Source organism: Schistocerca serialis, chromosome 1, assembly GCF_023864345.2.
Source record: "Schistocerca serialis cubense isolate TAMUIC-IGC-003099 chromosome 1, iqSchSeri2.2, whole genome shotgun sequence".
NCBI classification, from domain to species: Eukaryota; Metazoa; Arthropoda; class Insecta; order Orthoptera; family Acrididae; genus Schistocerca; species Schistocerca serialis.
The window spans coordinates 768,796,666-768,821,611 of record NC_064638.1 but is presented as its reverse complement, the minus strand read 5'-3'; the positions used below and the strand labels follow the sequence as shown (position 1 = coordinate 768,821,611).

General features: G+C 38.1%; 1 protein-coding gene across 5 annotated transcripts in view; it reads left to right on the top strand.

The window, feature by feature from the left end:
- The window catches only part of LOC126482677 (uncharacterized), a 101,762-nt gene that overhangs the window by 38,800 nt on the left and 38,016 nt on the right, over positions 1-24,946 (top strand). For 3 of the 5 annotated variants that reach the window (XM_050106555.1, XM_050106553.1, XM_050106554.1), the window contains one exon: positions 9,328-11,398. The exons of the other annotated variants lie outside the window; for them this stretch is intronic. In XM_050106555.1, the coding sequence (XP_049962512.1) occupies positions 9,658-10,665 (1,008 nt within the window). In that variant the 5' untranslated portion in view covers positions 9,328-9,657 and the 3' untranslated portion in view covers positions 10,666-11,398. Of the gene's footprint in view, positions 1-9,327; positions 11,399-24,946 lie in introns of those variants that run through there. 5 annotated transcript variants of the gene reach the window in all.

Sequence of the window (24,946 nt, the reverse complement as noted above, 5' to 3'; positions counted from 1 at the left end):
TTGCGCAGAACGACGGTTAACAACACTGTCTTGTGCTAGACGATGATCTTGCTCTATCTCTTTGTATTTCGTTTCCAGTTCTTGATATTTCTGCCGAAGTTCTTCATATTTCGTATTTATAGTCATTAAATCCTCTGTAAGCACACTTCTTATTTTTTCTTTTGATTTTATCGTGTCCATTACCTCGTTTTTCGTGACACTCACAACGCACTGACGGCATGTCCAGTCATGTTCGTCTTTTATATATTTTAGATTCACTTTAACACATTTGTCGTGATACCACGACCTGCACTGGATGCATAGGATACCTCTCTTTACCTTTTTTACGCAGATTTTACACACGTCACTATCACTTTTTAAGGAAACTGAGACATCGTTACAGAACAAAGTTTCATTCGGCGCCATCTTGACATATTTTTGCTGATGATGAACTAATTATGAGTAAATTAACTGCAACTATAAATAAAATACGTGAAGAATTCAAGATTCATTTTGAAGTTGTGATTGATGATTCCAGGTACTTTGTAGGATTGCAAATCAGATGAGACTGTGAAAGTATAATGCCTTTCTTCTATCAAGAGGGCTTCATCAATTGCCTCTTAGAAATATTCAACATGAACAATTGCAAACCCCACACAACACTTACTGATTGCAGTTTACAGTGCCCAGCTAAAGAAGAGATCCATGGAAAATGTTCCTTTTCATGAGGCTGTAGATGGGTTGATGTTTACTGCCACAGTGACAAGACATGATATAATATTTTTTGTCAGTCAGGTAAGTTGCTGTGGACATGGGGATTAGACTGCAGCTAAATGTGTCTTAAAGATACTGGAGACAAAGGTATTAGATACAATGGTAACAACCTTAAACTCATGTATACTCTGATTCTGATTTTGCTGGAGGTACTGATTATTTGTTGAATGACAATGTCAGAATATTGACCAGTGGACTTTTTAACTGGTCATCTAAAAAAGCAAAAATGTGTTGCTAGATCTTCAACAGAAGGTGGAGTATGTTGCAGCAGCTGCTACAGTCACCTGACTTTGTATTTTCTTAGAGGAGCTAGGTGTCAGCATGGAACAACCAACTTAACTCTTTGCACTCAGCCAGAGTACATTACAATTAGTAATGAACTTCACAAAATAGCTAATCACATAAAGTTTCATTACATTCACGAGAAGATAGATAACGGTTGCATTCTTGTTTTCTATGCTACAGCTGAAGATCAGTTCGCAGATATGTTACTAAAGCATTGTAAAAAGAAAAGTTTCAGACTAATTGCAAGCCGTTATCAGTTGTGTCAAAAATCAGCAAACAAGAGTATTGTGTAGTGTAGCTTTTTGTGGTATTTATCTTTGAATGTCTTTTTGCATGTATACTGGTGTGCAAAACTTGAAGATGGAAGTAAGTTTCACATGATGTGTCGCTGCTAAGTAACATAGCTTGACAGTACTTGGACCACACATAGAAACTACTGATATGGTGTAGTACATAAAATAAGTTAAAGAAAAACACAATGACACAAATCGAAATCACACTTTTACTCAAAGACAATAATTACACCGAAGTCACTGTGATTCAAAATGATCGCATGGACATTACAAATGATGGGACATGGTATTTAACAGGTTGTGTGATCACTGCAGGTGGTAATTCATGCTCTGCGATGTGTTCACATCGTGGCCACAAAATTGGTAAGAAGTTCGTGTGGCAGGGCATTTCATTCCTCCACCAGCTCACTTTTCAACTGTTGGATGGTTGTTGGTGCAAAGTGTCTCCCCAATGTGTCACATACATGCTCAGTTGGATATAAGTCAGGATATGGGCAGACCAGTCTATTTACAGAATATCCTCTTGTCCCAAGAGCTGCTGCTGCTGCGCAGTTCAGTGCGGTCGCACATTGTCGCCCGTAAAAAAGTAAGGGACAGATGCACCCTGAAAAGATGCACATGGTGATGGAGTACAGCATCAATATAATGTTGATCACTGAGTGTATTGTGTGCTGATATTTGGAGATCAGTACACCCATTCAACATTATGCCTCCCCACACCATAACACCTAGACCACCAAAAGGATCACATTCAACAATCTTCCTGGGTGCATTATATGTTCCCACCTCTCCATATGAGATTAAGTGCAGTATTCTCGAATGTGATCCTTTTAGTGGTCCTGGTGTTGAGTTGTGTAGAGGCATAATGTTGCATGGGTGAAATGACAATCTTCGGGGGGTGTGTAGTAGTGGTTGGCATCTCTACTGTGTGGCGGCCCAGTGGCAGACAGTTTCCGCCAACATGCAGTGACTGGAATTCGTGCACTGACTGCCCCAACAACATGTTATGTGCTACCAAATTCTATACCTTCACACACCTGATGATGGGATTTTAATATCTCCAAGCTGCTCATGCTTTAAATAAATATTAGTACAATGGATGTGAATCTCTCCAAATTAATTCATTCCTGTGGTGCATTAAGCGTTCACACCTCTCACGATAAGAGGTTATGTCCAGTGTTGTCGAACACAGTTGTTTTGCAGGTCCAGGTTTATGGTATTGGGAGACATAATGCTGCATGGGTGTACTGATTGCCAAATCTTTGAACGTGGTACACTCATTGTTAACATTACTGCAAAGCTGTACTACTCCTCCATTTGCATCTTTTCAAGGGTGCATTCAGCCCTGACTCAATTTTTATAGATGACAATGCACAACCACATGAAACAGCGCAGGTGGAACAGCTCTTCAGCATATGGGCTGATCTGTATGTTTCCCCAACTTCAGAGCCATCAAACACATGTAAGATGCTTTGGGGAAATGTATTGCAGTTCCTACACATGCACCAACAACCATCCAGCAATTGCCAACCACACTGGTTGGGGAATGGGAACGCTCTACTACAAGGATTCCTTGGCAAACTTTTGGCCAGCTTGGGAGCATGTTGCAGAGCTTGCATCGCCATCCTTGGTGATCATACACCCTATTAAGAACAATGTCCCACTGTTTGTAATTCCTGGGGGACCATCTTGAATCACAGTGATTTCAGTGTAATTATTGCCTTTAAATAAGAGTGTCATTTCAGTCAGTTTCATTGAGTATTTCTTTCACCAACCTTCTGTACTATACTGTAGCAGTTGCTCCATGGAACAACCAACTTAACTCTTTGTGCACAACTGGAGTTTTGTTAAGCTGTGTTTCTTGGCACTGATACATCATGTGAAAGTTATTTTCCTCATTAAATATATTGTAATGCATTTGATGTATTTTTTATACTTGACACCTACGGCTGACACACTGTCTTCTATTCCATTGTGTACCCTCCCCTACCACCATTGTTAACTGCGAGTGTTTTATGTCTTGTGCAGTAAATCATAATAGCTTGATGACATTGTCACCTCCAAAGAAGAATCTGAATCTGCATAATAGTGTGTGTGTGTGTGTGTGTGTGTGTGTGTGTGTGTGTGTGGTGACGCCAAGGTACTTAAGGGTGGGAGTGAGGGCGATGGGACGGCCATAGACGGTGAGATAGAAATCAAGGAGGCGGAAGGAAGGGGTGGTTTTGCCTACAATGATCGCCTGGGTTTTGGAAGGATTGACCTTGAGCAACCACTGGTTGCACCAAGCGGTGAACCGGTCAAGATGGGATTGGAGAAGGCGTTGGGAGCGCTGTAGGGTGGGGGCAAGGGCAAGGAAGGCGGTGTGTGTGTGTGTGTGTGTGTGTGTGTGTGTGTGTGTGTGTGTGTGTGTGTGTGTGCGTGCGTGTGTGCACCTGTGCCTGTGCCTGTGCCTGTGTTCCACAACTGTGTTGGTATGGGTCAAAGGAATGTTGTTCCTGACCTGCTACCACTTGGGGGCTTCTGTCATTAAACTTGGTGGAGATAGACACAGAAGCCCAGCTAGTCCATGTAACACAATTATTCGTTTGTCTCACAAAAACCCTTACAAATGGGCACGAGCAACATCAAGCAAAAACTAAACTAAAGTCAAAGATCTTTGATTCTGTAGTTGAAGTTGTTCAGTTCACTTTCGATAGTCGCCACAGTCCATCCCCGGTAGAGCAGAGCATGGAGAAGAGAAAAGACTAATGAGCCTGTTGTGAGACCATGTTAGGTGATATGGCGGGCAGCTGGTGCTAGGAGGCAAGCTTGCGTGACAGCCATGTCATGGCTGGTCCCAGAGGAAGGTGCCATTTTTCTGTGACCTATGGAGGTTGAGGGCATGCATGTCTGAAACTATGTAGTCTTGGAGCCAAACAGGTGGCCGTAGGCTACAACCCGCGTGGGCAAGGGGGGGGGGGGGGGGGGGGGGTTCCGTCAAGTGCCCAAGAGCTGGGGAAGGTGTGAGCAGTAGAACTGCTATGGAGAGACGGCCATTTGTGGCAATACTGGCTGCAACATTATGCTTGTGTGAGCATTGACAGTTATCTCAAATGAGCAAAGTAAAGTGATGTGGGTGGTGGGCAAGAAATGATGTAGGTGGAGAAGCAGTAGCCATGAAGCCTGAGCAGTCACAGAGTTGGATTGAGAGGTATACAGTGTGGAAGTCAGAGGCATCAGCAGCAGTGGGGAAGAAGGAAGTGAAGAGCACTTGTGTTCCCTTAAATACCTGTTCTGCCTACTAGACGGAGTCATCATCTCATCAGCTAGGACATAATCAAACATCTCTTCCGCATCAGTAGCTGTAGACATCACTTCCACATCAGTAGCTGTAGCCTACGATGCCCTATCATCCAATGCACAAGCAGGTTTTACTCAGTTGATGGAAACTGTTTGACATTTACAATCGAGTTAGATTTTGATGATGTTACTCACATGGCTGAATATTCTTTGTGGACCTGAGTACGGCAGCTGAAATGCCGCCTGGACTGTGTTGTTGGTTAACATGATGAATTCACAGTAAGACAGTTCGTTATGTATAAACACCCACAGCTAGATGTGTGGCCACAGGGCTGGGGGTGTACATTTGCGATGTGTGAGCAGATGTGCTCAACTAGGGCAGGAAGCTTGTACCTGGGTAGGAGCTTGGAGTCTTCTATGAAATCGGCCAGTAGCACTAGGGGTTTGCATATAGGATATCTGCTAAGGAAACATTCAAGTCTTCTTCATGGGCAGTGCAAATGTCAAAGATCTTCAATTCTGTAGTTGAAGATGTTCATTTCACTGCTTCTACACAGCGCTAGTGTTTGTTTTTGTTCTATCTGCAATGTTGTGTGTTGTCTCTATGTTTGTGCCTTTATAAAATGGAGTGGACAAGAAGCACGATTTATGAATTTGTCATGCTCTGTGAGGCAAAGGAATGCCTCTGAAACTTTTGAAGTCATAGTTATAAAAATATTACACAGAAGCATGACTCCCTACAAAAAAATGCTGTGTTGCTTCGCACCAGCAACTGTCACTTATTTGCCGTGTGATTACTGAAAGCCTCTTCTCAAGGTTGGCAGCTATGCAGTTATGATCTGCGGAACATGAAGAAAGCTAAACCAACTGCTCAGCACGTTTTACTGTCAACATTTGATCACCCTGACCAAATAAAGCATTTACTATAACTTTTACATCTAAGTTTCTGAAATTATTTGGATTGAGGAACAAATTGTTAATGGCTGCTGCATTATGACCTTCAATCCATAAGACAAAAGATTGGATTCTAAAAAAACTTTCCTCCATAAAGGCAATGTGTATACAAATTTGCCAGGAAATTTCACAGCAGCATACACACTGCTGCAGGGTGAAAATTTATTCCCATTCCATATAAACAGTATCTCAGTGTGATGCCATTTCCAAGGTTTTAAAAAAATGAAAAGATAGAATTAAATCTCACTCTCTCAAAGCCCCATTCCTCCTCCTCCTCCTCCCTCCTCCTCCTCCCCCTCCTCCTCCTCCCCCCCCCCCCCTACTTCCCCTCCCTCTTGTCTTATAGGGTTGAACCTATTCTAAAATGTTATCAGACTGTCAATATAGCAACATAATTTGGTCACTGACAGGATATGCCTCTCATCAGTTGGAAAGCCAAACTCGGAGAAGGTCAGTTTGGATTCTGTAGAATTTAAGGAGATGGGACCTGGATAAACTGAAAGAACCAGAGGTTGTAGAGTGTTTCAGAGAGAGCGTTAGGGAACGATTGACAAGAACAGGGGAAAGAAAGACAGTAGAAGAAGAATGGGTAGCTTTGAGAGATGAAGTAGTGAAGGCAGCAGAAGATCAAGCAGGTAAAAAGATGAGGGCTAGTAGAAATCCATGGGTAACAGAAGAAATGTTGAATTTAACTGATGAAAGGAGAAAATATAAAAACGCAGTAAATGAAGCAGGCAAAAAGGAATTCAAACATCTCAAAAATCAGATCGACAGGAAGTGCACAATGCCTAAGAAGGGATGGCTAGAGGACAAATGTAAGATATAGAGGCATATATCACTAGGGGTAAGATATATACTGCCTACAGGAAAATGAAAGAGACCTTTGGAGAAAAGAGAACCACTTCTATGAATGTCAAGAGCTCAGATGGAACCTCAGTTCTAAACAAAGAAGGGAAAGCAGAAAGGCGGAAGAAATATGTAGAGGGTCTATACGAGAGTGATGTACTTGAGGACAATATTATGAAAATGGAAGAGGACGTAGATGAAGATGAAATGGGAAGTATGATACTGCGCGAAGAGTTTGACACAGCACTGAGAGACCTAAGTCGTAACAAGGCCCCGGGAGTAGACAACATTCTTTTAGAACTACTGATAGCCTTGGGAGAACCAGCCCTAGCAAAACTTTACCATCTGGTGAGCAAGATGTATGAGACAGGTGAAATACATTCAGGCTTCAAGAAGAATATAATAATTTAAATCCCAAAGAAAGCAGGTGTTGGCAGATGTGAAAATTATCGAACTATCAGTTTAACAAGTCATGCCTGCAAAATACTAACATGAATTCCTTACAGACAAATGCAAAAAGTGGTAGAAGCCGACCTCGGGGAAGGTCAGTTTGGATTCAGTAGAAATGGTGTAACACATGAGGCAATACTGACCCTACAACTTATCTTAAAAGATAGATTAAGGAAAGGCAAACCTACATTTCTAGCATTTGTAAACATAGAGGAAGCTTTTGACAATGTTGACTGGAATACTCTCTTTCAAATTCTGAAGGTGGCTGGGGTCAAATACAGGGAGTGAAAGGCTATTTACAATGTGTACAGAAACCAGGTGGCAGTTATAAGAGTCGAGGGGTGTGAAAGGAAGCAGTAGTTGGGATGGGAGTGAGACAGGGTTGTAGCCTATCCTTGATGTTATTCAATCTGTATATTGAGCAAGCAGTAAGGGAAACAAAAGAAAAATTCAGGGCAGGAATTAAAATCAATGGAGAAGAAATAAAAACTTTGAGGTTTGCTGATGACATTGTAATTCCGTCAGAGACAGCAAAGGGTCTGGAAGAGAGGTTGAACGGAATGGACAGTGCTTGAAAGGAGGATATAAGATAAACATCAACAAAAGCAAAACAAGGATAATGGAATGTAGTCTAATTAAGTCGGGTGATGCTGAGGGAATTAGATTAGGAAATGAGACACTTAAGGTAGTAAAGGAGTTTTGTTATTTGGGGAGCAAAATAACTGATTATGCTCGAAGTAAAGAGGATATAAAAAGTAGACTGGCAATGGCAAGAAAAGCATTTCTGAAGAAGAGAAATTTGTTATCATCAAGTATAGATTTAAGTGTCAGAAAGTCGTTTCTGAAAGTATTTGTATGGAGTGTAGCCATGTATGGAACTGAAACATGGACAATAAATAGTTAAGACAAGAAGAGAATAGAAGCTTTCGAAATGTGGTGCTACAGAAGAATGCTGAAGTTTAGATGGGTAGATCACGTAACTAATGAGGAGGTACTGAATAGAATTGGGGAGAAGAGGAGCTTGTGGCACAACTTGACTAGAAAAAGGGATCGGTTGGTAGGACATGTTCTGAGACATCGAGGGATCACCAATTTAGTATTGGAGGGCAGCGTGGAGGGTAAAAATTGTAGAGGGAGACCAAGAGATGAATACACCTAGCAGATTCAGAAGGATTCAGGCTGCAGTAGGTACTGGGAGATGAAGAAGCTTGCACAGGATAGAGTAGCATGGAGAGCTGCATGAAACCAGTCCCTGGACTGAATACCACAACAACAACAGTGAGCTTGTACCTCATAAGTATATTTATGATTTGTAGATGGTCTGAAATATTGGAGGAGAAGTGACGTGAGTGTGTTTATTAACCAACGACACATCTGTAAATATTATTCAAAGAAGTATTTCTCTCTGTACTGGCACCTTCCTGAGAAAGTTATACGTATCATTTTGAAAATGCATTATTACTGTGGAGTATTACATCTGAGTGTGTGATAGGACATTGGCTATTCTCGTGTTTTAAAATTGTCCTTGGCATTTACTTGTTAACTGATTTTTATGCACATGATGTGATGGTACTAGATTTAACAGATCTTGTTGTACTAACAAACTAATTATAAATTTGGAAAGTTGCCACTCACCATATAGCAGAGATGCTGAGTCGCAGATAGGCTCAACAAAAAGACTGTCACAAATAATGCTTTCAGCCCATAAGGCCTTTGTCAAAAATAGACAATAGACACACATACAACCACACTCACACAAACGCAATTCACACATTTGTGTTAGTTTGTGTGTGTGTGTGTGTGTGTGTGTGTGTGTGTGTGTGTGTGTGTGTGTGTTGTCTATTTTTGACGAAGGCGAAAGCTTTGTTTGTGACAGTCTTTTTGTTGTGCCTATGTATGACTGGACATATCCACTGTATGGTGAGTAGCAACTTTCCTTTTCATAATATTGTTACATTCCATCCTGGATTTTCCATTGTTTAATTATATATTTGAATTCATGTAACAACTCACACAGCATTCAGTACATGTGCCAATATAACTTAATAACGAAACTGTTTATAAAACAGTTAATTGCATAAATCTGAGGCAAAAGGAGCTTTGTACTATTTTCAGAGAGCCATTTTTGCTATGGCAAGTGGTGATGTCATTGAAGGAATTAAAATATGTGATAGAAGGTGGTAATTTTTGTGTTAATGTGAACAGGATAAAGCAGGTTGAGAGTGGGAACCATTATCATTTTGTTTGTGTGAATAATGAATAAAAACAGTGTCTGTTCAAAATTTTTGATAGCATCCACTCACAAGGCAGGAGTTGGCTGGTGTGGTAAAACCATTTTTCCTGTACAAAAATAAAAAGAATAGCAACTGTTATATTTTTGTGTTTTTTATTTGTTTCTTTGAGAGAGAGGGAGAGGGAGAGAGTTTTAAATTAAAATTGCATCTGTGTTTTTAATTTTGTGTTTCAGATTTTGTAGGAGTGTCTGCATCTCTGCACCTGCTGTATTTTTCAACGTAGGAATGGATGGTGTTATCTTGGAAACATTTCTTATGACCTGATATAGTTGAAGGCTAGTTGCTGAACTGCTACAGAAATTTTCATTCAACTTCCTACAAGAAAAATAATCTAAATGTTAAGATAGTTTAACAGATCATTGTGTAAATCATTTATTGTAGTGATATAAATAGGTGGTAGCTATCTCAAATCCCTTACCATCCCTGGATTCGGAAGTATAGAGAGAAAAATCACAAGACCACATGTGTGTTTTGTTTTTTGAAAAAAAAAAAGAGAGGGTAGAATGAAGAAGAGAAAATCTTCCAATAATAAATCAAAACCAAAGAAAAAGTGTAGTACCCTTAAGAGGGCAACATCTAGGAAGGCTAGTGCTGTGAAAAGAAAAACGAAAAATTCATCTGCAACAAAGCCTCGTTCACAACCGAAGATCAATAGGATAACAGTAGCTGGAGATGGATGTAAAAACAGAAAAAGGAAACATAATAATGAGAAAGAGAGAGAAAAGAGCAAGCGGAGCAGGTTGCCCAGTCACAATGCTTCACACCACAACAGTCGCTGTAATTTGTGTTCACAGCCAGAGCCAAAGGCTACCAGAGGCAAGAGTTCAACAAAGAAGAATGGTTCAAATCATTATCGTGGTGTCATTGAGTTGCCCTGTAAAAAAAGTGTGTTTGAGAAGGCATGTAATCTGAGACGAACGATTGAATCAGGAGACCTTCTGCCTGCTAGCTTGCAGCCACTTCTTAATGACAGTGTAGCAAACAAATACGATATAAATGAGTTGGTTGCTACTGTAAAGGAAAGCAAATCTAAGTGGCAAGAAACTGAAAAGCATATGCTTGAGCTGGATCGTTCTATTAGAGCTGAGCTTTGCATCAATAAGGCAAATCCAGAGAAATGTTTGCCACTTCTTGATGAATTAAATTGTCTTGAGATCGATGCTCTAATGTTGAAACAGAATCCAAGATTAGTCCACACAGTGCAAAAGCTCTGTCAGTTTGTTGGGAACCGAGGAGTAGGTAACTTCACAGAAGAAGAGAAGACAAAATATCTAGATAGTGCTGCTCAGATTAGGAACAAGTCTAAAGCTTTGTTTCAAAAGTGTCAGAAGTTGTTTGGTATTGAAGGAGGTCAGTCATTTAAGAAAGTTTTTAAAGAGAAAGTTCAAGAATACCAGGAAACAAAGAACAGCAAATTTTTAAGGGAATTATGTCAAAGAGTTAATAAAGGTTTTAAAAAAAATCAGAGTTCAAGGCCCTTGAGAAAGAGGGTATCAGGTAACACAAAATAAGATATTAAGGAAATTCCATTTAAATAGCCTCCAAGCATAGTAACCTACAAAGCTTTAACAACTCTTTTTACAGGGCATTTTAATAATAATGATTTCTGGTTTACAGTTGTTAGTTTCTAATATATTGTTTTCTAAGTTACTGGTAGTCATTTAGATGAAAACTGGAAAAACTTCTGCTAATACCAATATTCATTTCAGTACAAAACTACAATAACGGTTTACTTTACCTGTTGTGTAAATAAGCTTTTTAAGTGTCTGACAATTTAATTATTTGATCAGCTTACAACATGATGATTTATTTTATTGATGGAAGGTTTGAGAAAAGGGAGAAGCCTAGCAAAACCTTGACATAATACCATGAATTTATTATTATTTTATAAAATGGTAACTGATGCCATCATACCTTAACAGAGTAAAAATGACTTTGAAAAAGAATGATGAAAAGTGTTAGTATTTGTGTAGGTATAGTATCTGTGTTATGAATAACTGATTAGGTCTGTATCTTGAGGGAATTGCTGTATTTATGACTGAGGAATGGATGTTTTTTATTCATTCTTGTGCAATCTGTGATATCAAATAATGTGTTACAATACGTGTGAAACAGCATTATTAAAATAGTAAATAATATAGTAAATACTTCTGTAACACATTTGACCCTTTGACTGCTGCTGTCTTTCTTCCAAATTGTGCTTCTCATAAAACCATGAACCACATTAGGACATTAATAAATTTGGTTTGTACAGAGATAATGGAATTATTTTCTCTTCTAGTTTCTTTACAGCTTTTATTTTTCCTTGGATTAAAAAGGAAAACGTAGGAATGGGAGTTGATCAAATATGCAGAAAGGAATGGTTTTCAGCTTGTGAACAAAGTTAGCATAACTTGGAAACAATCAATCTTCTAACGATCCGAGATCCCTTAACAAAATCAGCACAAAAACAATATAGTGTAATGGATGAAAGTGCTTGTAGTTCTGTGGAGTAAGCTGGCTGGGGTGGCCGAGCGGTTCTAGGCGCTACAGTCTGGAACCACGCAACCGCTACGGTCGCAGGTTCGAATCCTGCCTCGGGCATGGGTGTGTGTGATGTTCTTAGGTTAGTTAGGTTTAAGTAGTTCTAAGTTCTAGGGGACTGATGACCTCAGAAGTTAAGTCCCATAGTGCTCGGAGCCATTTGAACCATTTTTTTCTTTGGGGTAATGCTAAGCTTGGAGTGTAACTCTGAATCTCACTAGACGTTTCCTTTTACAAACCATTTATATTTGGCATAATGAGTAATTTGTTCCATTATTCCCAATATTCATTCTATTTTTTACATTATTTACCCATCTACTACTAACTTGATAATTAATTACATACTAAATCTTGAATAAGCTACTTTTGGAAATTATTTATAGCAAAAATTCAGATTACCTTTAGCTGTACCCTAGCATGATGCCCCCTTAAATAAGTATAAAACTTTTGTTAGACATTTCTGTTATATAAATTCCATGGGGCTACTGTTATGTCCACCTGAAACAGTTAAACCATTTTAACTCATACCATGCTATGTCTCATAAGTTTTGCCATTATAATTTTGTGTCACAGGTCAATTCCCATGTACCTTCTCAAAGGCCTGTGCAACTCTTTTTAGATTTGTTCCACATCCTTCTCACAATGAATCTAGCTAACTTTTGAAAGATACATATAAGCCTATCTAGAACCATAATAATTTAAAAGTCTTCTCAAGTAGATATAACTTTCCACACAGCTAACCATCTATGATAAATGCAGGCACAATTCTTCCCTGCTAAAGGCACACAGCTCCAATTCTTGGTTTTTATTGTCGTATTTAAACAGATTACAAATTCTTTTAACCTAAAAATGAATTCTGTTTCTTCTGATAAATGAAATAATATGCAGTTCTTACTCTTCAAACTACTCTTTGGTTCTGAAAATTCAGTTTTGCTAAAAACATACACTGCACAATAATACAGTGAAATTATTTCAGAGTCATGCTAAGTGAACAACACAAAAATATTCAGTGGCAGCGTACTAGTTATTATGTTTCCCCATTGTAAACTGCTTTTTTCATAACAAACAAGGAAGTAGTATGGTAGGCATAGTGGAATCACATTTGGGAGAACAGTGACTCAGATTCCCATCTAGCCATGGTTTCATGTAATTATGTAAGAAAAATTTAGGATGATTCCTTTGATAAAGACACAGCCGATTTTCATTCCTCATCTTTCACCTAGTCAATCTCTATGTCCTCACTGTTTATGAGTCATTAAATCCTAATCTATCTTCCTATAAACAGATCTGTATTTCTTGATAATAAATATCACTAAAGCACCTTCCACTAATAACTTTGAAGTGGTTTTTGTGTGTGTGTGTGTGTGTGTGTGGGGGGGGGGGTTACGATTGAACAGCCTCATTTCTTGCATTTTTCTTATATTGATTTTTCCTCCTGTTCCTTCTTATCAGCACCTGTCATGGTAAGACTAAAATTTTACATCTTTTTCTGCAATAAGACCATTTTGTACCTTTATTTTCAGTTTTCTTCTTTTTTTTTAGACATATGTGGTCATGTTTATAATAAAGTGCAAATATGTAACAGACTTAAACATGTGCCACTCTGTGGTTTGACATGATTGCAAATTTTTTGCCAAGTAAGTTATTCAAGGTTTTTTTAATAGAGACTTTCAGAGACTCAGAGTCTGCTAAGAAAAAACAGAAATTATTTCACATTTGGTTTGGTAAGGAATTTACAATGCCTGAAAAACAGAAGTTTATACTGGCTAATACATCTGACACACACAAAGGATGTAATAATTTTCACAATATTTTACAGTAAGTATAATAGCTAACTGATTCCTCTTCTTGTAGTAAAATGTTGTAAGTCACTGTGGAGGGACACAAGTCAGTCTGCCTGTCAGGAAAGATCAATTTCACACAATAATCGGTTGGTATCTGAAAGATCTTCGTGTTGCAAGTCTTAGAATATATTCTTGCTGTAAATGCAATGATTTCTTTTGAAAGTAGAAAACTTCAAAAATTTATATTCAGTTTCTATGAGGATGCTTAGTCATGTAAAAAATTGCTCACACCTGGAGAGCTGTGATTCCATCTCCATTTCAGGAGCAAGAACATATTAGCTTCTATCTATGATCGATATTATACCATGGGAGCAGCCAGAGTGTGGAGGGGGGGGGGGGGGAGAAAGAGAATTAAAACTGGTGCCATAGACCAAAATACATGGGAGATTACTCTGTCCTTGAAAACCTCTGACTATTCACGGACTCATGAATGGATCTTACAGTATCATGTAGTAACTAACAGACCCAGACTTTTCAAATCAGTTAACTCAGAGGATGGAATCAGTAATCATAAGGCTATTATGACATCAGTTGACTACAGGTGTTACAATGAATGTTAAGAAATGTAATAGAAATATTTTTGCTTTGCAATAGTGACAGGAATCATAGTGTAGAATATATGAGAAGTCAACAGTAACTACTCAACACAAGGAATGAAGATGTGGATAGTATCCAGGAGCATTGTACAATATGCCTCGGACCTTTATGTGTCGAGAAAGGTTGTGAAAGATGCTAAATAACTACTGTGGTTCAATAGCCAAGTTAGAAAGTTGCAATAAAAGTGCAGAGAGTTTCAGAACTATTCAAGATGAAGCACGAAATAGATACATGGGTCGCAAATGCTTTGAAAAGTATTGAAAATGTCACAGAAGTGGAGGCTATATAAAAAAAAAAAAAGGATGAAAGAAGGTATACAACATGCGGTAAGAGCCATAAGAACCTGTTTTACAGAACAGAAAACTGCTCGTCATGATATGAAAATCCTCAAACCAAGCTTAGAGGAAGAAGGTTTGTGGGACAAATGGTGACATCTGTTACCCCCATGTACAAACAAACAGGGGACAGCCAATGCTTACCGATGGGACAAGTAACAATACCTATTATGCAGAAACAAACTAACGACAGCCAGTGTCAACCAATATCTTCTGCTCAAGTGCCTGACCCAATGCAGATGGTGCCTACGCAAAATACAAAGTGTTGCCAAAAAAGACAACATTGGAGACATAAAAAGGGACATCCAATTTATAAAGGATTTTGTATCGAAGACATTAAATGTAGTAATAAGAGGAATGAAGCAAATTGAAGTGTAAACCAAAATATCATAACAACAGCACTTTTAAGAACTCAAAATAACAAATGAGACATTCAATACAAACAATGAGGAGAACCATCACTATAATATCCACAGAGGATGTCAGTGGACAACAGCACACACACAAAAAAGCAAAAGGAATATCAATAATGTAAAATCCATCATTTGGACAGGAGAAGATGAAAACAATAATTGTGAACCTGTGGAAGGAAGGGCCTGGTTTTATCTAGGCAACCTAAAGAAAAACACCACTTCAGAGAAGGTTAGAAGTTACCTAAAGAGAAAAGGGATGAAAAATAGTATAAAATGTAAAGAACTGCACACACTAGGTGACAAAAACATCTACAAAGTGGGGTTTCCATTCAGATTTTTTGAGGATACAGAGCGGTCAGAATTTTGGCCACAAGGAATAGGAGGTAGGAGATTTCGTTTTCAAACAACATGCGACAGCAAAGGAGAAGAACTGCAGTAACCACACAAATATTCTGTTTTGGACTATCGAAGGTTTAAAAAGTGTGATGTCATTCATACCAACAGAGATACTAGCAAGGTTCGATGCCATCTCACAGAAACCTTTTTAACAGAGGAGCATACTATAAAAGTCTTTTTGCATGCCAAACTGCAGGTGGACCAGCAGAAGGTGTTTCCATATTCCTCAAACTATTCCTGTGATTAATAATGGAAACAATTAGAGATGAAAACACAATTATAGTTAAAACAAGTCAGGTCCCAATAATGAGCATATATACTCAACCACAGATGATGGTAGAAGATGAAATCAAAAGAATAGCAGATACATTAACAGAAATAAAGATCTACGCAAGATTAATCCTTGCAAGCGATCTCAGCACAAGTAGACTCAAACCAAACACTAAAACAGAACTGATCCTGGAAACGTTGGGAGGAGGAGAATATAGCCTCATCAACAGACTAGTGTTATTCAGAGGTGAAGGCATAACAGCAGTTAACCAGAAAGTACTTGTGGACATCAATGGTAGCACCAATAAGAAAACATATACCAGCACAATGACTTCTGAATTTAATCAGCTATTACCAACAACCTAGCCCAAGTCAAACAGGATATCCAGGAAATTAGACACAGAGAAGTTAAAAGGAAACCTAGGAAAAAGAGAAAAAGCAAAATGTGTAATACAGTTACACCAGGCGATGCAAGTTGTGGAACTATGCACAGTGGCCTCTGAAATCCTGTCAAACAGAAATAAAAGATAGGAAATTGCAAACCGTGTTCGACAATGAGTGTTATGATGAACAGCAGAAGATGCTGTCAGCACTACACTGAGCCAAAACCACAACTTAACAATATGACCTGTCATTATATGCCAGCCAGAGAAGGTCATACAAAACACAAATAAAGAAGAAGAAGAAGAAGAAGAAGGTGGACCACATTGAAGAAGAGGCTAAACGATGAGCAGAATGTTCCCAGTGATCAAAAACCCAAGACCACCACCAATAAAAAGAATCTCAGTGAATACATGTGAAAACCATTTTGAAGCCATCCTAAACCTCCAACACATGGAAGCAGCTTATGAATACAGTACAATGGAAACTGTAGAAAGTCACACACCTATAACAAGATAAGAAATGTGCCAAGTGATAACAAAGGCAAAAAGTAAAAAGGCTTCAGGGCCAGAGAGCATATATATAGAATGCATCATGGAATCCTCTAAGGGAAAGGAGAAAGCTGTAGCCTGGACTCATACAGAGGCCTAGCCCTCATAAACAAAGCTTTCAAAATTTTCATGAAATTATTAACCAGAAATCTCACCACTGAAATAGATGCCCAAGTTCCAGAAAACCAGTTTGTTTCAGAAAGGGAAGAAGCACCCTACATGCAGTGAGGACTGCTTAGTAAAGCAAGCACAAGACACACTAAGACATCGAGGGAAAACATATTTTGTAGTCTTTATAGAATATAGCAAAGTATTTGACACTGTTACCAGAAAAAAACTCTTCCGAAAACTCAGACTGTTTATTGGTGACACGCACCAAATAGTAAAAATACTTTCAGACATCTTAAGATACAATCACATCCAACTATCTGATGGTATCACCATATCCAAGAACTTAACTCAAACAAATGGAGTACTACATGGAGACCCAATCAGTGCAACGCTATTAAACATCAAGACAGCTGGCATCACAAAGATCACCATGGACAGCTCAGCAGTACTCATATTTTATGCTGATGACATGGTAATAGGTTCAGAATACAAAGAAGAGCTACAGAAGGTGCAAAACAGATCAACATTATGGTCTGTGAAAATGACTTACAAATAAACCAAAACAAAACCAAACAGATGATTTTCAGAAGAGTGGGTAAACTCTTACCAAAAGACACGCTGGCCCTTCAAAACAAACTACTAGAAGCGGTACCAAAATACAAATATTTCAGTCAGTCTACAAACAACAATGACATCATTAAACACCCAAGTGAAAGGAAGAGCAGGAGCAGCAATAAAAGCAATTTACAACAGCCTCAAAAGTTTTCAATAGAAGCAGTGATGACACCATTTAAAATGGCCATAGCACGAATAGCAACTTACGGGATCCACATATTCAAGGACAAACTACAACGTCAATGACCTAGTAACACTAGAGAAGTCAAATCCCACTACATGAAATGAATCCTGGGAATTGAGAAGACACTGCTTCAAGATTGGCTTACATCTTAATGAAAGGAACCTCCTCATAGAAGACATCACAGTGTTGTTGCGCTCATGTCCAACACCAAGGCCTACAACAGCACATACCAAATACTCATAGAAAAATACAACTCTGTCTGGAATGACTTCCATTCAGCCTATGCCATAATGACAGAAGTGTGGAAACAGACAAACTATGCACTCCAGCACACAGTAATACTATACTCAATACGTGGATTCCTCACAAGTTTTGCCAAAACAAGAGATACCACCAGCCAAATGAACAGTACATGTGTCAACTGTGCAGTGAACACTGTGAAAGGTATCATGCAAAAAACTGCAAAAAAGGAATAATGTCAATAATAGAACTAAGACTAGAGTAATGACATAACAACAATAACAGAGTAAAAGAAGTCAAAGCCATGTTGAGAAACAAAAGCAGAATGAAACCAAAATTAGCATAAGGATATCAGAGCAAAAATAAATCAGTGAATTTGAAAATAAAATTTTGGGAACCAATCTGCCCAAAAATCATAAATTTTGGATTTATGTAAAATCAGTAAGCAGATTTAAATCGTCTGATTAGCTGCTCGGTGAAAATTCCAGCACTGAAGCAGGTGATGACAGAGAGAAGGCCGAAATATTGAGTTTAGTCCTATTTTTGTTTCACTCCAGAAGATCCTCCTTTCAAATTCACTCACAAAAGATTTAGTGTACAGAACTTTCATTAGACCATATTGATAGTCTGGGACCCTTACCAGGTTGCATTACTAGAAGAAGAAGGAGAATAGATCTAACAAACAATACCACATTTTACCATGAGTTTGGTTCATAAGTGCAAGGGCATTATGGATGTGCTCAAAAAACTCCAGGAACAGACAGTGGAAGACATTCTTTTCCATTTCAGAAAAGTTTACTGCTAAAATTTCAAAAACATATGAACTAAGCCGAGTCAGGCGGCATTTTACTTTTTTCTGCATAAGTCTCACAAAGTGGCCACACAGAAAATTAGAGCTCATGTGGAGTAGTGATTGTTCCCATTTATCACTCATGAACATAACATGGGAGAAGAGAAATGATTGTGGTACCAGAAGAACCCTCCGCCACATCCTGTAAGGCATCTTACAGAGTATGGATGTAAATACTGCACCTTACTAAACAGTAGCAGGCTTTCCCTTCATTGGGGATTTAAATATATTCTCAAGCTGTACTGAATCTCATCTGGTTGGAAACAGTGAGGGGCGGGGAAAGTTGGTTTTCCCATCCCATCATGTCCTTCTGTGACGACCAGTGTGGAGCCTTTCATGGAGTCCATTATAAAATGCACACTGTCGGTAGTCTGCAGTTTCATTTCCCCTGCATTTGCTTTCAGTGTGCAATTATGACAGGAACACCGTGAAATAGATTCTTATTGCTGACACGTTTTATGCAAGAAAAATGCTTGGTTCACACTGCTGCTGGCACACTTTGTGATTCTGTCTCAGCTAATTATTTGTTTAAATATTCACTGAATGCAAGTTCTGTGTAGTGCTAAGAGATTTTTGATTTTACTTGAGTACTTCCCTGTTCCTATTTGTGAGTTATATGGCATAGTTCCAAGACACATGGTGTCAAGTGAAGGAACTCATATACAAGGATAATAAAGTCATTCACAACCTTAAAGAGAATTCCAGAAGACATTTAATTGTGTTGACACAACAGATTGCAAAAACACAGGCATTTGGTATTTCACTTATAATTATTTGGAAAATGTGTGCAGAAATGCGAAGGACAGAAACTTGTGATGAAGAAAGTGAGTCTCAATCTTTCAGGAAATATATTAATGTGCCTAACTTTTATTTTTGGGTTACTTTTATCATAGTTCCCATGAGATATTCACTTTGAATGGTTTCAATATCATTCAAAGTTTTCCATATCTTGTGACCAATTAGCTTTATTGTTTTTGCTGTACCATATGATGATGGGGACCCTCCATATGTGAGCAGGAAAAACTGCTGAGAGCAACAGTGAACTGTGACAGGTTGCTGTTGGCTATTGCGAATTATAAAAGAGGATAAATGGACCGCAATGGCTCAGATCACTCAGCAACAAAGTGAAGGGCGGCAACTGATCAGCAACCATACCATGAACACCGCAGTCCCACATTATGATGCAGAAGCATGTACATAATCTTATGTTCCTTTGCTCACTGTAGATAACAGGACACACAGATTTGTCAGTGAACAGTTGTTGCAATCAGTAACACTGTAATTCAGTTTAGTTCCTACTGTGAACTTTGCAAATAATATATGTAAATACTCTGAGATTGCTACTGATAATATCTTTGTAAACAAATTGAAGAAAAAAGTCACATCACAAAACCAACAGTAAATGGGCTATCTGATGATGAAAAGCAGCATCTTGTGTTAAATGTCAAAACTTGTCAGGAGAAAATAATCTGTTAAATCTGAGTAACGGAGGGTAATAAATCAGTCAGAAACTGAGAATTTTGAGGAGATTGCTCAAAGACGTGAACTGGATAGATGTTTACAATACTTCTGACTCATATGGAAAATAAAAAGCATTTATTAATAAAGTTACTTCTGTTTTTGAAAATTGTTTTCCCATAAAGGTAACTCAAAGCAAACATAAGTAAAAAAATAAACCATGTTTTACAAAGGAGCTGTAACTACTATCTAGGAACGGCTCTGATGTTAGCATTGTAATTCATTGCAAAGAATACTATAAAACATTGAAGCAAGTAATCCAAAAATCGAAGCAGCTTTATTACAAGAAAAAGATAATTACATCAGGCAATAAAATAAAAACTGTGTGGGATATAGTGAAACAGAGGCAGGTGGGGCCAAAAAGGAAGAGGAACGGATAACTCTTAAAATAAATGAGACATTGGTAACAAGTGCATGTAGTGTTGCAAACTTCTTAAACAGGTACTTTATTTCTATTACTTACAGCTTGGGGTTATCAGGTTCTGTGAACAGTGTAGTGGAGTACCTGAGACCAGTCTTTAAAAATAACTTCAGTAAAATGGAAATGTCATGTCTCCCGATGAAGTAGCATCCATCATAAAATCCTTAAAATCTAAGTATTCTATTGGATATCATAATATCAATTAACTTAATCAAAGAGTGCTCATGTGAGTTAAGTTCTATCTTAAGTTATTTGTGTAATCAATCTCTTACCAGCAGAACATTTCCAGACTGACTAAAATATGCCGAAGTTAAATCTCTTTACCAGAAGGGGGAAGTAAAGATACCATTCACCAATATCACTTTTGCCAGCTTTTTCAAAAATATGTGAAAAGGTTGTGTTAAAGTTTCTCCTTAAGGATCTGACTGCAAACAATATATTGTCGAAGTCACAGTTTGGGTTTATTAAGAGTTCTTATATATAGAAAGCTATTTACACTTACAGTGAGAATGTACTTAATTCATTAGATGATAAATTAGAGGCTACTGGCTTTTTCTGTGACCTGTCAAAAGCCTTTAACTCTGTGAACCATGGCATTCTCTTAAGTAAATTAGAATATTATGGTGTCTCCTGCTGTCTTATCTAACTAACAGGAAACAAAGGGTTTCATTGCAAATAGCTGTGCAGTAAGCAGTCAGTCTTCATCTGATTGGGAATTAATTACATGTGGTGTTCCTCAAGGTTCCATCTTTGGACTGTTGCTTTATCTTGTGTACATTAATGACCTCTCATCTGTTATATTGCCAGATGCTAAGTTTGTTTTGTTTGCAGGTGATGTTGCAATAAGTAGCAAGACAAGTAGAGATTTAGAAGTAGCTGCTAATCAAATTTTTGCTGACATTAATAAATGATTTAAACTTTGAAAAGACCCACTATGTGCAGTTCAGAACCTGTAAGAGATTTCCTTCCAGCATGTGTGTAACATACGACGACATGCAGATTGAAGAGGTAAATTTCTGGGATTACAACTCAATAATAAATTCAGTTGGAAAGGGCATACCACAGAATTGCTGAAGCACCTAAACAAGTGTGTATTTGTAGTGAGAATGATGTCAAATGTCATACAGGATAATGTTCTGGGGTAACTCATCAAACCGAGCAAAAGTTTTTAGTACACAAAAGCATGCAATAAGAATCATTTGTAGTGTAAACTCAAGAACATCATGTAGAAGCCTCTTCAAGGAACTTTGTATTCTAACCACTGCTTATCAGTATATTTATTCCTTAATGAAATTTGTTGCCAGTAATGTATCTCTATTTCTAATCAATAGCTCAATACATAGTATCAATACTATGAATAACTACAATCTACATAAAGACCTAAAATCACAGAACTTGGTCCTAAAAGGGGTCCATTATTCAGGAACACACATTTTCAATAAATTGCCAGCAACCATTAAAAACTTGGTTTCAGATAAAGCACCGTTTAAACAGAGTTTGGAAGATGTTTCGATAGGCAACTCCTTCTACTTCATAGATGAATATCTTAACAGGGACTGTTAGACCAGCTTAAGTAAAAATGTCTGTTAGATTTCAGTTTTGACAGCACTCGGTCACAACAATCCAGATTAGGTATTTTGTGTACAGTAAATTTGTTAAAAGTGCGTAACAGTGTTTCATTTTGACATTGTATTAATTCTGTAAATATTAGCAGTTCCAGTTTACTGTAATGTATTCATCTATTTTGACAATCTCTTGGTGAATGATCGGTGTAGTAAGTATTATATTTAAATGTTTTATGTTTTTCGTGTTATTCTTTCTGACATGCTCTACACTTATGAGAATCATCTCATTTTTGGGTCTGTGGAGAGAAAACTGAATCTAATATAATCTGTATGGTTACTGGATACTCAAATTATGGAATGCTTTGCAAGTCCATGCTGTTCATGACAAAACACCCAAAATACAGAATCTCACAAAAGTTTGTTCTATTCTAAGGTTGTACACTTATTTCCACTTCCAGCTTCAACTTAGATGGACAGGTCATATTCATGCTCCCTTCTGTAAAAACACTGCTTTATCATATTTCCAATTGACCACAACTGAATCAGGTACAAATCTACACTTTTAAGTGGTCCATTTGGTTCCTACACCAAACTGTGTCCTTTCTCACTCTGACTTCTTGACAGTATCCCAGGGACTCTCACCTCCAATCGTTTTTCCAGTTGCTCCCCTAGTTCTGTTCCTTATGGTACCAACAATATGACAGCTAAAAAAATTATAGAAGGAAAGTTGTGGCAGAATGTAAATAATTTAGGAGTGAAGGAAGTCACACACTGAATAGTAGGAGCGTTTAGTCATCGACGGGCACACACAAAACAGTTTGGTAGCTTTCAGAAGAAATCCTTTGCAGTAATTTTGTTCAATTCCAGAAGTTCATCAAGGCTCATCCCATAACCTTGCAGATGCATACAGCTCCGTCCTTGCCCCCATATGCTTCCCAAAATTCACAAATGTTCTCACCCATAACACTCCATTGTGGCTGGTTACACTGATTCCACTGAAGAGACATTCATCCTTGACCAATGCATTCATCCTACTGCCTATCCTTTAGTACTGAGTACACCAATCACTTCAGGCTGCCTGTGTGTCACCATTAAAGCCAAATTGTCAAATCCTTATATACTCACACCCTTCACTTGCTTATGAACTCAATGCCATCATACATCTGTCTGGTTAAATTTTCTGTTAACTCCAAACAGACAGGTACCCTCCAAGTAAACATCATCAAATACATCCTCACACACACCTCTGCTATATTTCTTTTGAGGTCAGATTTTGAACCAAATCTGTGGCATGGCCCTTATTACTTTAATCTTAAGCTACAAAGAGGCCATTTAAAGTAATGTTTCCCTAGTGTGGGAACAATAATCTCTTTGTGATGCCCCCTCATCATGACACCTCATCTTACATGGAGAGAGAATTTACTTGGTTCACAGCCAGGGGATGTACCTGAGTATGAGTAGTCAATTTGTTGGTAAACTGCAATGGTCAGTACTCATCCCACCAAAGACATCCAATAAAAATTTGACATGCCGCCTGTAACTACAGAAATGGGCATTTACAAGAAAATATGGGCTACCTTGTAAAATCAGTATTTAGTCACAAGTGTATTCATTCCCTCAAACCATTCAGCCTACTTGGTGCAATGAGCCTAGACAGTTGGTCGCAAACATCAAATGATAGTGGCTATCCTCGCCCTGCAGCTTACATCACTGTCATAAGAACAAATTGCTCACTGAAAGACAAAGAGGATTAGGATTATTGTGGGCCAGAAGTAGAGACCACCACAGACAAAATTATTACAATTTCAGACAACATGAATTTCACTATGTGACCACCAAGGTGTACTTTACTATGATGACAGATCTTCATAATGTTGAATGCACATGTACAGGCATAGTGATATGGAGGGGCAATTGTCCTGAATGGCGTCCTGTGATAATCCATTCTGTGTAGCTTGCACTGAGCTTGCACTTGTGCTATCTGGTGGTCATGGGTAGGTTCCTGATCACAAACTGCACTACCCTTCACATACTGATGGCAAGGGAGAGAGATTGGCGAAGCAGCTGGTCCTACAGCAGCACCATCAGCTGTAGAATGTTTTTGAACATACTGTGTGACATTCATGGTGCCCATGAGAAACACCAACAGAGATCAGACACTATGCGAGGTGTGATCAAAAAGTAACAGGAATTATTTAATTTCAAAGGCTTTATACATCTGATTTTAAAAAAAAAATCTCATTGGTACACATATTCCTGTTGTCTGATTGCATTTTCAAATTTTTAGAATATTTAATATATTGTTCACAGTTGAAATGGTTATATGTGTTTCTGAGTACTTCACAAATTTTTACTTTTGAAAAGATGGATCAAAGAATTTGCATTAAATCTGTCTTGAGAAACAGAATAAAGTGCAGCACCATATTTGAAATATTGACTGTTGCTTTTGGTGAATCTGCTATGAGTAAGACAATAGTTTATGAGTGGTATAAAAATTCTAAGAGGTTTAAGAAGACATTGAAGATGATACCTCCCTGGAAGCCCTAGCAGTAACTGACAACAAAGTGGAAGAAGTAAAGAAAGTGATTCTGGAAAATCACCATCAGAGAGGTTGCTGAAGATGTTGGCATATGCTTTGGTTCATGCCAAGCAGTTTTTTCAGATGTCTTGAGCACAAAATGTGTTGCAGCAGAGTTAGTTCCGAATTTGTTGAATTTCAACCAAAAACAACATCGCTCAGGATTTACCAAATGAAGCTGACAATGATCCAGAACTTCTAAAGAAGGTTATAACAGGTGACAAAATGTGGGTGTACAGGTATAACATCAAAACCAAAACCCAGTTGTTCCAATGGAAACTGCCTGAAGAATCAAGACCAAAAGACATTTAAAAAGTTCAATCACATGTGAAGGTTCTTCTCACTGTTTTCTTTTATTAAAATGGGATAGTGCATCATGAGTTTGTGACTCATAGTCATA